This window comes from Anarrhichthys ocellatus, unplaced genomic scaffold, assembly GCF_004355925.1.
Source record: "Anarrhichthys ocellatus isolate YVR2014 unplaced genomic scaffold, GSC_Weel_1.0 scaffold62, whole genome shotgun sequence".
In the NCBI taxonomy this organism is placed as follows: Eukaryota; Metazoa; Chordata; class Actinopteri; order Perciformes; family Anarhichadidae; genus Anarrhichthys; species Anarrhichthys ocellatus.
Genome location: NW_022280092.1, coordinates 1,714,576 through 1,728,447, shown reverse-complemented (window position 1 = coordinate 1,728,447; position 13,872 = coordinate 1,714,576). Strand labels below are relative to the sequence as shown.

At 41.9% G+C, this 13,872-nt stretch overlaps 1 protein-coding gene across 8 annotated transcripts in view; it reads right to left on the bottom strand.

The window, feature by feature from the left end:
- Positions 1-2,099: 2,099 nt before the first annotated feature.
- Positions 2,100-13,872, bottom strand: part of spag9a (sperm associated antigen 9a) — a 23,951-nt gene continuing 12,178 nt past the window's right edge. For 4 of the 8 annotated variants that reach the window (XM_031872165.1, XM_031872168.1, XM_031872166.1 and 1 more), the window contains 22 exons: positions 13,771-13,785; positions 13,443-13,500; positions 13,162-13,314; positions 12,995-13,046; positions 12,732-12,862; positions 12,470-12,526; positions 11,209-11,373; positions 10,792-10,921; positions 9,937-10,026; positions 9,719-9,829; positions 9,415-9,595; positions 9,078-9,293; positions 8,668-8,878; positions 7,919-8,035; positions 7,666-7,746; positions 7,510-7,577; positions 7,097-7,245; positions 6,779-6,950; positions 6,560-6,673; positions 5,405-5,581; positions 5,026-5,163; positions 2,100-4,433 (listed from right to left, as the gene is read on the bottom strand). In XM_031872165.1, coding sequence (XP_031728025.1) covers positions 4,315-4,433; positions 5,026-5,163; positions 5,405-5,581; positions 6,560-6,673; positions 6,779-6,950; positions 7,097-7,245; positions 7,510-7,577; positions 7,666-7,746; positions 7,919-8,035; positions 8,668-8,878; positions 9,078-9,293; positions 9,415-9,595; positions 9,719-9,829; positions 9,937-10,026; positions 10,792-10,921; positions 11,209-11,373; positions 12,470-12,526; positions 12,732-12,862; positions 12,995-13,046; positions 13,162-13,314; positions 13,443-13,500; positions 13,771-13,785 — 2,705 coding nt within the window. In that variant the 3' untranslated portion in view covers positions 2,100-4,314. The remainder of the gene's footprint in view (positions 4,434-5,025; positions 5,164-5,404; positions 5,582-6,559; positions 6,674-6,778; positions 6,951-7,096; positions 7,246-7,509; positions 7,578-7,665; positions 7,747-7,918; positions 8,036-8,667; positions 8,879-9,077; positions 9,294-9,414; positions 9,596-9,718; positions 9,830-9,936; positions 10,027-10,791; positions 10,922-11,208; positions 11,374-12,469; positions 12,527-12,731; positions 12,863-12,994; positions 13,047-13,161; positions 13,315-13,442; positions 13,501-13,770; positions 13,786-13,872) is intronic. The other 4 variants (XM_031872170.1, XM_031872171.1, XM_031872173.1 and 1 more) reach the window with 2 other exon arrangements.

Here is a 13,872-nt window from a genome sequence, read left to right as displayed (position 1 = left end):
TGAAGAATCCCCCGTCTGGGCTACAACACACTCTGTGACGTCAGAGAGCTCTTTGTATGCCTGTGCGGGGCTCGCTGTCAGCCCCCGCATGGCTTACGAGGAGGAGGAGAGAGGCCGAGGTGGGATGGAGGGACAAAGAGAGAGACTGAGGTGGGCTTTACGCTGTGATGTAATGTCATGGAAACGGTTATGTGTGGTGATGCTGCATCCTGCAGAAGCATTGAGCAGCACAGCCTCCTACTGGCCAAGGAAAAGACCCAATGAACTGAGCACAAACACAGAAGGGTAAACCCAGTAGAGTGCAGATTTCCGGGTCTGCAATGACCACTGCTGTATCGTGTGATTGAATGAATACATCCACCAGTTTGCTAACCCCTCATCTAGACTGCAAGTGTATCAGACGTGTTTTTCACTCTCAAACAACAGATGCGCTCTCATTTAAATCTATGCAGATGTCTGCACCAGCTCTGTGTCTCAACACCATCCACTCTATTTTTTTGACAATACGCATGTAAACATGAGGGTGATGGCCAATAAAAAGCTAGGAATAACCGTCTCTTGCCGTAGAACAGTGTCAGAGTAGCGTCAGAGCAGAGGCAGACCGGCGTCGATGCACTCAGCTGTGTGTGTGTAGTTCCATTAGCCCTTAGTTGATAGTCAAACAAGTGAGCAAACTATTTTCCACACTGTGTCCCTGGCAGCAGAGCAGCGACGATGCACTCAGCTGTGAAATCACTTGCGGCCAGCTGTGGGCTGGTTAAGAATAGTGAGTAGGGAGTCAGCAGGCAGTCAAATACAGTATATCAAACAGACAATGAAAGGTGTTTTGGAAACTTGAGTCACTGCAACCACATGAGGGCCTTGAGCATGCAGCCAAAAATGAGCAATCAAAATTATGATGCAGTTTGTTGCAGCAGAATGAAAGAGTGGCCGTGGACAGACACAGAGATGCGCCCACACAAACATCTCATTATCTGCTGGCGGAGATAATAATAAAACTGTATCTGACTGTAAAATATGTTTGTGCTGCCATCTTAAATTATTGATGCTCAAGATGAGCGTTTTCTCATCTTGAGCATCAACAAGCATTTGTTCTTTGAGCAAATTACATATTCCATACGGGAGCTCCAGGATATAATTTAAACATGTCAAGGCGACTCACAGTTTTTTCATAATCCTTTGGCTGTTGTGTAACCTATAAAAAGTCAACATGCAGAGTTCCCATGAGCTGTTAAAAGAATGATGGAATAAAGCACACATTATTAAAGCTTGGTCTTCAATGAAGCCTCTGTCATTACACAAAGGCCTAAAAAAAAAAATCATATTTCAATGTGACCATCTTGGGACTGAGAGGACACTGCCGCCTATTTTGGAAAATAGACATACAGCACCATCTGGTGGTTATATGATTAAATTATCTATGCTTTAAAATAGTGAGCATAAAAATGTCAGTCTTTGGTTGAGTAACTTGAATATCTTAAAATCTAAACTGAGTATATGTCATTTGACCATCTTAATAAATGCAGTAAGTAATGTGCAGCATAGAAACAATTCTACAGACAAGCACATGGGACACACGGTAAAGTGACATATGCATGCCGCTACAGAGGACGTAGTGAAGAAAGCATGCTCAACTTCAATCATGATAACATGTCACCAGTGTATTGCAGGATTGTGTTATTTGTCAATTAAAAAGGCCCTGAAAACTTGGCGTCAACTCCTCAATTATTCTTTATAATATTAAATATTCCTGAATAAATAAGCAACAACCAAAGTTGCAAAATCATCTTTAAATTGTAGTCATTAAAAGTTGAATACTCGGTAAATTGGCTTCATTCAGATTCAAAAGTTGCCAAACTCTGTGATTGGTGCACAGAAGATGACATCATCTTTTCCAAATGGAACCCCGTCCACTTAAAACCTGTGAAAAAAAGCACTGAAAGAACACTTTGTCAGAACAATTCTGTTCATGTAGGAGCCCATTACTCACAGCAACAAGCTGATTGAGGAAAAATAGGCTTTCAGGGTCTTAAACACACTTTGCCACATCTTTCAGTGGGAAAATAACATTTTATAACAATCAGACACACAATAGCGGAAACGTGTCCATGAAATTGAGTTTAATAGATTGTTAAAAATAAGGCTATGATGCTGTTTTAGCAAACATTGACCAGGAGGAACCACGTCCAGAGAAGCCCGGTGCAACAGGTAAATCTGACCAGTCTCTGAAGTGTTACAGATGAACATACAGTGAGCAAACATACACCACAAATTTCCAAAAATCAAACACACACGGACAAATGTCTTGCGTTCGAGCTCCTACACATGTACTGTACACACAAACACACGGATAGACATCCACCCCACCCAAAACGGTGGCAATAATCTGATTTAGCTGAAAACATAGCAGTGTCCTTTTTAAAAAAAACAAAAAAAAACATGCATAGCTTAGTACATGAATGTGTTGTTCTGAAACCATCAAGTTATTGTTTGCACACTTTGATTTCATGGTTGATCAAAAATGTCCGACATGATTACATTGATTTCTTTTATTTGACCATCATTAACAATCACGTAAACTCATTGGACTATTTTGTTTACAATGGCCTCCCAATTTATTTTGTTCATGTAGAACGTTACATTCTGAACCCCGATAGGCTCGTTAACAAAGGAAATAAATACTGGAATGGCAAAAACAAAATAGAAATTACTATTTTTAAATGGATTGAAGACCAATCTTGGCCCAACTTTTCAGATATAAAAACAAATTGAAACACCTGCTTAATGTTGGTATCCTGCTATCTGTTACAGTCATCATGGAAATACTGAATAAAAGTCTCACACATGAATTCAAAACACAAGCAACGCCCAAAATAACCAAATAAAATGACAATAATTGGCTTCCAGGCCTCAAAATATATTTGTAACAACAAAAGAAGGAATGATGAAGCAATCAGGAGAGACTCCCTTTAGTGCATGACCATTAGTAGGTGCCACACACAAAAATGATATTTTTTTAGTCGGATTTCCTTATTCAAGCCCTGAATATACACATGTATACCCTCAAATTATTAGACTGACACAACGTTTTATGTCGGAAAAGATGAAAATAATGAAATAGTCAGTTTCACGGTGCTTCTTCTTTCGTCCTTTGGTTACTGGGGTGACGCATCGCTACAGATATTTGTACATTTTGTTCCCTTCATAAGGCGAGCGCACAGTGTTGTAGTGTACATTACCACGGGTGTTCTTCCAAACCTCAAGCGACTAACATCTAACATTTTAAAGTGCCAATGAGCTGAAGCAAACAAGAAGCACCAAGCTGGTGGCACAGGCAGATTTTCTTCACACGACAGTCGACGGTTTAGCTTTAAAACGTCCGTGCAGACACACACACACACACACACACTTGGACGAGGATACGGGCTTTCCCCACGCAGGCTAATGCTAACCTGAAGTACAGTAGGCCGGTTCTTCTGATCAGTAGCAGGACCCAAACTGCTTGGACATTTATTCATGTCATAAAACATAAACCTGTGGCAAATAGGGCTCGGTGTCATTCAATATTAATACAACCTCTCAAAGTGTTTTATCCTACAACTTTTGATGAATAAAAGCACATTTAATAAAACACTGGTACGTGCAAGCAGCTTCTCTAATAATCAGACCATACAGTAGAGTAATTAGCCTCTGTCAACACACTCAATCAATTTAACCTTTTGAAATTTTGAATACATTTTGACTTGTAGGTAACATATTTTGACACCCAGCCCTAAAAATGCTCAGTGAATGCATACACACACACCTGATGTTCACACACACACACACACACACACACACACACACACACATACATACATGTGGTTTACAAATGTAAAAGTCTTATGTGTGTCATATAAAATATACTTCTGCTCCTTTTCAATGACTGTCAAACTGCTTTAAGCGCTTTTCCCGTTTTTATCTTTCACATCTCTTTAACATTTGGGAGACCGACTTCCATACTTTACCTGATCAAACTATGCCCACAACTTCAGTTGAGTTAACGAGGCCTTTTTCTAGTGCGCACCGGCTCTCAAACCCAGCAGAAGGGAACACTTGGACGGATTCTTAAAGTTAAACATAAACTTCACCTTATCTAATTCAAATTCATATTCCTAAAGAATAAACTGTACAAAACATGGACTAAAAATAATTGTTTTCTTTTGCAAAGTAGTCAACTACTCAGGCATTAAGAAGAATCAATAATATCAAATTAAAAACTTTGAGAAGGACATGCAGACCTTGGCGTTGACACAACAGTCTGATTTGTTTTGTTCAATCATGGGAGGCTGTGACCTGCCAGACAATGAGGTGGCTCTGCTCGGCCTTGGTGGGTGGGGACTGCTGGCTGGCTGTTGACTCTGATAAACTGTCCAACTCGCCGCCTTCATCACCTGAGGAGGAGGACGATGAGTCAAACAAACAGCATACCAGGTGGGTCACAGGGAAGACATTGGGCCTTTGTACCAGTGTGTAGGATTTGGCTGCATCTACAGGCATCGCTGAGGCTGCAGATTGCAACCAACTTAAACTTCTCCGTGTGCTAAGCCTGTAAGAGAACTACGGTGGCGAAAACGTGAATGGCCCTATCTGGAGCCAGTGCGTGATTTGTCCGTTCTGGGCTACTGTAGAAACAGTGTATTGCAACATGGTGGACTCTGTGACGAGAACCTGCTGCGTATGTAGATACTAACGGCTCATTTTAAAAGTAACAAAAACACAATGATTCTTATTTTCAGGTCAATACACACTAAAGAGAACATCATTAATTATTCATATTTGTACCAATAGATCCTGAATGCTACACATTGTCCCTATAAGAGAGACCGTACAGTAAACAGCTGCATTACTTTTATGTGGATTCAAATGCAGTCTTTTGTATTTTACATTTCACGAAGGGGAAAATAGAAAGCTACTCGTTGGCTCCACCTAAGTCAATGCACTTTGAACTACATCTGTGTCTTGTCAGTGGTGTGACATACTCACCCATTCGGAAGTCAATGTAGCCTTCGCCTCCACTCATGACCAGGCATGTTTTAGACTCAGAGGCTGCCGTGTCAGAGGATTCAGATGGAGGGTCATCGGAGCCTGAATCTGCACTGCCTGGAGGAGGCATCGCCTGACCTGTGACAAAAAAGCCCAAAAAGCTGTCATCAGGAAGCAATTGCTATTTTTACTTCATAACTGACTTAAGGAATGATTGTCAAAGCTTTCATCAATATATTCTCTGTTGACTATTATTCAACATTGTTGACATTTATTTAAAATTGTACATAATAAAGATGCATAGATGCTCGGAGCAACTAACAATTTGCAGCACTTGTCATCATTTCTGGCTTTTTTTTTTTCAACACTTGCAACTTACCTGGTACTGTGACAAAAAACTTGACAGCATCTCGATGTCCATGGAAACACAGCTGGGCGTGGGCCATGGAGCAGTAGGGCACAAAGCGGCCTTGCATGGCACAGTCTGAACCGTCATCACCGTAAACCCGTACAGCACTGCCGGGCCGATTTGGCACTATTCCCGTTGTCTTGTTGGCTGCAGAGTAAGAAGAAAATGTATAAACGCTACCGATGTCGCATGGTGCATATTATCTAGGTTTTGCACCAGAAGGTCAGCGGTGGGTGAAGGCGGCTGCGCAAAAGACAAAAAGGTGAGATCTGGGGTGAAACAATCAAATCTCAGTCTCTGGCAAAAGGTTGAAAAGTCATTAGTGTTAACGGCTCACTGAAGCACACACACACCATCACTCACACAGACAGCAGAGCTGTCCGTGGGTTCATGTCTGTTTGATCTCATTGTTTTTAAAAACATAAATAAAGTGAGACAACCAAGCAAAAAGAGAGGATGTTGGAGGGAAGCTAGAGGTTAAACAAAAAGAGGAGCAAGCTCCTAAACACTCTATGAGAAGAGCAGAAATAAAGGAGCGTGAACTGCACAGAAGAGGAAAAAAGGAAAAGGAAGAATATAGAGCTTACATGATAAAAAAAAAAAAGTTGTTATATTACACAAGCAGTGTCGTGCGTTACAAGGTGACCATAAGACCTGTGTCCATGGCAACCCGGTTATATTTTATTCAACAAGTATCTCCTGAGTGGTAACGACGACGTGAGAGAAATATCTAACACAGATACACAGTGAGGAGGGAGATGCATGGCAGCCATGATTTAAAGACAGGTTCAAAAGGTTCGGTTAAACATATGCCAAAGTGAGCTTTTATCTTAAATGAATAGTTTTGGGAAATTTGCTTATTTTCTTTTTTTTGTTAAGAGCTTGATGATTGATACCACTTTCATCTCTGTACGGTACACATGAAGATACCACCAGCAGCCAGTTAGCTTAGCACAAAGGAAACAGACTCACAGTCTCTGTCCACAGACAACAAAATCCACCTACTGACGCCTCTAAAGCTCACATATTGTATCCGTTTAACATTTATGCTGTGCTATAGCCTTATGAAAACAAATGTTTTAATACAAAGTCTGTTGTATGGGGTAAACCTGAGGTGCGTGATACCTTCAGAGAGCGGGATGGAGATGATGACCCCGTTTCCTGTCCCTACCCAGAGGCGGCTGCAGGACACCACCAGAGCTGTGATTCTCACAAAGGAGAAGCCCAGTTTACCCGTACCTGCAACACACACAGAACACACACTTGTTTACCGTTTCAAAAAAAGCCCATGGTCTGATGAGATGAAAGTCAGAGAAGAGAGAAATGGCTAGTTGGTATGCGTACCCAACATCTTGCTGACGTAGGGCTCGATGTCCACGTCCTGGAGGTGCTGGTAGGTGTGGGCGTGAAACAAGCGTAGAGTTGAATCCAGTCGGATGGACACCCAGATACCGTCTCCAACCCAGGCCAGCTGCCGCACTTGACTCTCCCGGCGAGGATGAGCATCAAACGACTTCTGCTCAGACATGAGAGAACGAGATGATGCGACGTTAGAATATTATAGAAACGTTAAATGTAGGATTTTCAAATGTTACCATAAGACAGGTTATGCAATATGTTGCTTGTTTGGAAAACATTTATTAATTATGATCACAGCTGTACCTCTATCCTCATGGCCTTCGGCTGGATGACATAGATCTTGTTTCTGTAACCGCACCACACCTTGTCATGGACTACTGTCATACAGCGGATAGAGTGGTGAGGCCGGCCCAGATCCAACAGGTGATAGTTGGTTAAATCCCACTGACTGTCTGCATGGGAGAAACAAAAAATGCAAGATAATCTATGATCTTTGTAGATTGGCATCCAACAGTACAAACACGATACAAAATATTAAACAGCTTCTAATATTTTGAGCTTCCTAGTAAATTGATAAAACAAAAACAAAAAATATGGTTAAAATAATAGTGACAGTGCGGTGGATTTAGATGCATACCAAGCACTGAAATGTTTCTGAATTCTGCACGTCTAAACCACAAAGTGTCTTACCACGATGAGCTCTAACCCAGACTCACCAATGCCTCTGTGAAAAATTGCTAATGTCCCATCAGCCAAAGCTACCAGGACTCTCCCTTTAACGTGCCTGTAACAACACATAAACACGCTCTTTTTACACATTTTTTCCTGTGGGTATAAATCTGTATTTGAGGTACAACTGACTTTGTACTCACACTATGCTGAGGATGGAGTCTTTCAGCTTGATGGCATGAAGACACTTCCTCCATCGAGCCACAGACGAGTGCACATAAAGACTTGAGAGGGAGAGACAGAGAGATGAAGAATACATTTGCTCACAATAAAAGAACCATCATTGGATAAAAACAGACTTGATCTTCAGTGATGCAATAAACACATTGTAGGTGTTGAGTGTGTGTCAGCCCTTGTATGTTGCTGCTGCCCTCTAGTGGCTGTTGTCCTGCTCACCATCCATTCTGAGCTCCCAGCCACATGGTGGGAAGTGCGCTGCTCATCCTCAGGACTTCCCCATCGGATGGGTCCGAGTCGTCTGGAAAGGAAGTCTCGCCATCATGTCCGCAGCCCCTGGATCACAGAAGGTAGAAAATTCACATTTTTCTAATGCACTCTTCTTAAGAAAACTGGAACACTTGTGACAAGTTCAGACTTCTTTAAATATCATGGATATATCAATGTTTCCAGGGTTGTTCTTAACATTTCCTATATAAGCTAAATATCCTATCCTTGTTTAATTAAAATGTAATGTCTACCAGGGGAGGAAACACTATATACTTGTTTCTTGTGTATAATAGTTGATAGTAGTACAATAGTAGTTTACACGGTTTGTATGGTTCAGGCACATCGGCTATTTTTAGAGGGTTGAAAAAAAAAAAAAAAAGAGACGATGTGAAACTATTGACTTCAAAAGGCCATTTGATCGTAAACTACTGTTGCTAATTTTATTTTTTTGACGTGTTTTTGCTGTAGAATAATGAAAGTCAAATCAAAAGGGGAGTTTTAGCCTCTTTCTAATAAATGGTGGACTTTTGCATCGGGCAGAACATTACTTTTATACTCATCTAAAAAATAATCATTGCGATTTGCAATTTGCAATTTGAAAAACCTTTTATAAGAAAAGCAATCTTACCTCTGCATATATTAGTATTTACTAAAACCAAACAGTTATAGAAGAGATAGTCTAGAACATCATTGCTCACCTCTGTGCATGAGCAGAAGGGGAGTCAGTGGGTCCCACCCCCAGTGGGTCGGTGAACACATGCTCCGTGTAGATTCCTGGCGGGTTTGGATCCGCTCCCTGGTCCTCCTCTCCTTCTTCGCCCACGCCAGCGTTAGCCTCCGTTGCTTCCGTTGCCTCTTCCGCCGTAGGAACGTTGTCTTCTGCTGGACTGGTCTCTCTGGACAGCTCAACTGTGGGCATTGTGGATCACAGGGTTGATCAGAGGGTAAAAGAGTGATACGGGAAGGTTTGGGTGGATAACCTGTATGACAAAGATGAAGCCTCCTGGTGGAGTTGTAGCTATTGGCCACCGTTGTGTTTGATGCTAGCAGTAAAACAAAAAAAGGACAGACAATGTCAAAGCATTTTGTCAGCAGAAATCTACTGCACCTGAGCTAGAGATGCCACTGTGCTCAGGCGGCTGATCGGTGACACCTGCAATGGCTGTCTGGGGAATGGCGGTGGTCCCCTCTGCTGCCATGGCACCATCGCTGCCCGTTGAGCCCACACTGGCCACACTGCCGGCCAGTGACACCCCGTCACCTTGGCTAGCCTCCGGGTCTTGTGGTACCTCTTCACCTGCCGAATAATCAGTCTCCAACACACCTGTTAAAAAGACAACACAAATGAAAGAAAAAGAAAATAATTGATGCAGTCATGGATGAGGAGGACAAAGAAAACCACTCATCCAACCCACACAAACAACCAATGTGACCACTCAGCCTACCTGGCACGCTGGCAATGCAGACAACGTGAGTGTTGCAGGCGTAGAAGCTGTCGAGTAAGTCAGAGGGCTGAATAGCGTCCAGCACCATAACCTTGGTGGAGGAGTGGGTGCTGGTGCACACCCACACCCTACTGGAGAACTGATCCTGAAGGACCAGCTCCTTCTCCCCTTTCTCCTGATCCTTGCGGGGGGGACACTAAATCAGCAAACAGCCTCCACAGAATCTAAACCATAGTTTAAAGAACTTTCTGAACTCACTGGATTTACAAAGAGCAACACCTCTTCCTTAAATATCTCAGCTTACCTTACTCTCTTGCTCTAACTGGTCCAGACTACTCTGAGAACCCTTCGTCTGTTTCATGAGCTCTGGTAATGTCTTTTTGCCAGATAGGTTGACCTCTGCAGCACACCACAGCTGGGGGACAGAGAGAGAAGACATGATAAATATCAGATTTTCTTTAGTATTAAAAAACACAGTATGCCGCTTATATCCAAGTGTTATCTCGGTATTGGCTTATGTACCTTCATAGAAGCATCTTTCTGATCCAGAGGTCTCAAGTATACTGGTACAGGTAGGTTCATTTTGTTCTCCACTTGTTCACCATTTGCCACCTGTCGGGGCATCGCCGGCACATGCAAAGGAAACACGCTTTTACAACAGATTTTCACCCAAATGTAGACAAAAAGGCAACATAGTCAACACAGCTTGAAGTCTCTGTAACATTCTGCACACGGTTACCATCTGTAGTAGTGATATGGTCTCCAGGAAATGTCTTTGAGCTGTGAACGTTTTACGGAAGGCTGATACCAATTTGAAATCAGACATTGCGGAAAATCTTACAGATACTAGGTTGAGATTAACCCTTTGTTTCTTTTGTCTGTTGTGTGGACAGAATAGCTCTCGTATGTTTCATTGTAGATTATGTCGGGGGGTCTTCAAGCTGTAAAGCCGGAGGGGAGAATATTCAAATAACTCAAATTTGAATACCCTTACATCATACACATGTTTTTAGATTTAGCATGACTCACACTTCCTGATATCAAGAGTTATGAGTCACTTTCTGTTATGAAGGGGTGGTTTATATTTAGGGGGGTTGCAGTTGTCTAAATCTTGTCTGAGGGCGGACTCACATTGAGAAAATAAATGACTTTCTGACAGGAACATGAACATAGAGCTTATAAAGGCCCAGCAGAAAGAAATGACAGCTATGCTCTATGAGTAAATGACACTGCACATAAACATTTACAATGTTACTTTTCGTGTCACTGGTACCGTCACATAATCTCATGGTCAAAACTGACAGTCTTGATCATTATCAAGTGAGAAAAAGCCATATTCTCTGTTACTTGAGTCCTAATCTAACCTTAATTTCCTACCTTGTATTTGCTGGGCAGGCTCCAGCCGTGTGCAGTGACTCGTCCATCCTCCTTCTGCATGTGGGCCTTGACCTGCCTGTACTGGGCTCTCTTCTGCTCTTTACGCGATGGCGAGCTGCACTGGTCCTTTCTACAAGAAGAGCAAAGAGAGAGACATGTCATCAGCTTACAGGTACATTGTATACATGTACATTACTGCGGGCCATTCGGTGAAAATGATATTCCTACAAATATTTTTGGAATGAGTCGTGATGGAGATCAAACCCAAATAGCTTGAACTGCTTTAGAAAAAAAAATGTCTAATGATAAAAATATAATAATTAAATGTCCAGTTATGTTTAAGGGTTTGGGGTTTGTGTGAACATGTCCCCCTTAATAAAATACACCAAACTCACAGTCATTGACTCTGTTACTCACTCTTCATTAAGGAAGTCAAACGTCTTTGACTTCTCTGTTGGGAACTGGGAGAAGGTGCTGCTCCTCTTGACCATGCTGCCCGGGGCGTTGTATTTGATGTTGGACTGGGACTCCACCTTCTTTATAGCTGGGGAACTGGTGGAGGAGCTAAACAGTCTGCTGAAGCTGCATGTGGCAAAGTTACAGAAAGCCAAGAGGGAAACAGAGCCGACAGGAGAGCAGGGGAAAAGCAAGGTAGGGGGTCACCAACCAAGGGCACCAACATTTACTGAACAGTGACGCAGAGCATGCTGGGAGTCGTGAATAGCTGAGCATTTCCTATCCCATTTGACTGTGAAGCACCAAGTATCAACACTATCTTAAGTGTCAAGTGAGATCAGTCTATACTTCAGTATAATCCAACCATTTTGAATGTGTAGGAAAAAGTCTGAATAAAAAGATAAAAACATCACATTTCTAAAAAAGCAAGAAAATAATATTAATGTCTAATTGATGTTCAAATCATCGTTTCCATATTAACTATACAAAGTAGAAAACTTTCCATTCAATACATAAACACATTTCATCCAAATCATAACAGACTGAATGTGAATGACTGAAACCTGAACGTGTCTCCACTGATTTATGTGCGACTACTTGTGCTGAACACGTGAGGTTTTAGCTTACTGCTTAACATTTTCAGTCAATATTTTTTTAGGTCTACTCAAATTAGCCAGATTAAACAAGGAGAAAGCATCTGCTAAATCTGTTAAAAATCCCTTACAAAAAAAAGCATCTGACGGTACGACCTGACTTAAGACAGACATGTACACGTATTTAGGCTGCAGGGGGAACTCTGTCGCTCTTAAGCTCCCTATGAGCAGACAGAGTCGGAAAACATCAACCAACGCACACAGCAGGCAGGAGACAGGAAAGCCCGGGGGCACAAGGAGAGTCATGTCTGAGCAGTTTGTGATAAAGACAACTGATGCACTGCTCGGAGAGAAAACATTATGGATAAAGACACATCAGAGTTGAATCCATTTGTAATGGAGGAGCAGTTCTGTGTCAATGGAGGGAAAAAGAGAGGTTTGACTGGAGGAATGTTTATTAAACCATCTTTACCTAATGCTGCCAATTCAATTGCACATCCCGAGAAAAGAGAAAAATGTGTTTGGAATGTTGAGAGAAAATGTCACAGCAGTTCACCTCTATAGGCTGTCAAAATCAATGCCCTGACAAAGATAGTTTAAAAAAACAAAATATACTTGGGAGGACTTACAACTGCCAGATGCTGGATTTCCTTTTTTCTGCGAGTGCTGGATTTTCTCTCGAGGCCCTAAAGAAGAGGACAAGATGATATCACGTTACCTGTTGACAGTTTGGAGACACACAGTTTGAGGATGTCCAACTGTCTTTTACGTTTTTTGGCTGATATGTCATTATTGTATTCATCCATTTTGTGTGTGAAACACTAAAACTGAAAAATGCTTACAAAAAAGTAGTTATGCACAAGTGTTGATTTGCAGCCAGGTGTTCTGTACCTGATCATCTCCGTCCACCGCACAGCTTCTTGTAGCTCCATCAGTCTCTCTTTGTACTGGTTCCTTTCCATCAGCACTCTGGCCATTTCCACTCTGGTGAAGCGCTTCCTCTGGGCTGTAGGTACATCACTCTGTGGTAGCACACAAGTAAACCCACACATGACCACACAGAACAGCCACATCAAACATACTGTTTCTGTATATATTATACACACAGTAGGTCTGCAGTTTCAGACATTGTTGTACAAGTGAAGAATACTCACATCTTCCTCCTCTTTAGTTTTGTGTTTCACTTCCTCCATCTCCAGTCGCACTCTGAAAAAGACCATTTATTACACTCGCAAGGATATAAAATGTAATTAAATCAAAGCATGTCGCTATGTTCTGTTGTTATCTATCTTTATTACAACAAGCACAGTAGTTGACCTACTTTTTGAGCTCCTCCTCCATCTCTTTGTTCTTGTCCTCCAGCTTGGTCTTGGCCTGCAGCACAGCCTCCATCTCTCCATCTAACATCTCCTTCTCACAGGTCAACTCGTCCACCTTCAATATCAAGTCTTTGTTCACCACGTTCAGAGCATTCCTGCACAGGCGGGAACAATGGCATTTTAGTCCACTTGTAAAATACTGCCGGCACATTTTAACAGGGAGATTAAGAAGATATCACATTTCAAAGTCAAGACACAAAAAAACATTTAATTGTGTACTTACTTTGTCTCAAGCAGCTGTGAATTCTCCTGAATGAGATTTTCAACTTCCCGGCCCATTCCTTAACAGAGTTGATGATGAAAGAGTTTTATTACATAAAGAACAGATTCACAACAAGCTAAAGCAGTGAACACACAAGCACTACAGATTAAGATATAGCACTTTAAATAATTCTTACTTAAAATACAACAAGGCACTACAAAGGACGTGAAATATCTCCTCGTGAGATATTTAGCACTGTACGTTACACAGTACAAGAAACTACCACAAACACACAGCACATGTCACATGACTGACAGGAGAAGGATGGATCGAGTGGATGGGGTCTTACCAATCAAACTAAGGTCTGAGAAAACCATGCAATCCAAGTCAGGCGGAAAGAACAGGAGAGAGAGAGAGAGAGAGAGAGAGAGAGAGAGAGAGAGAGAGAGAG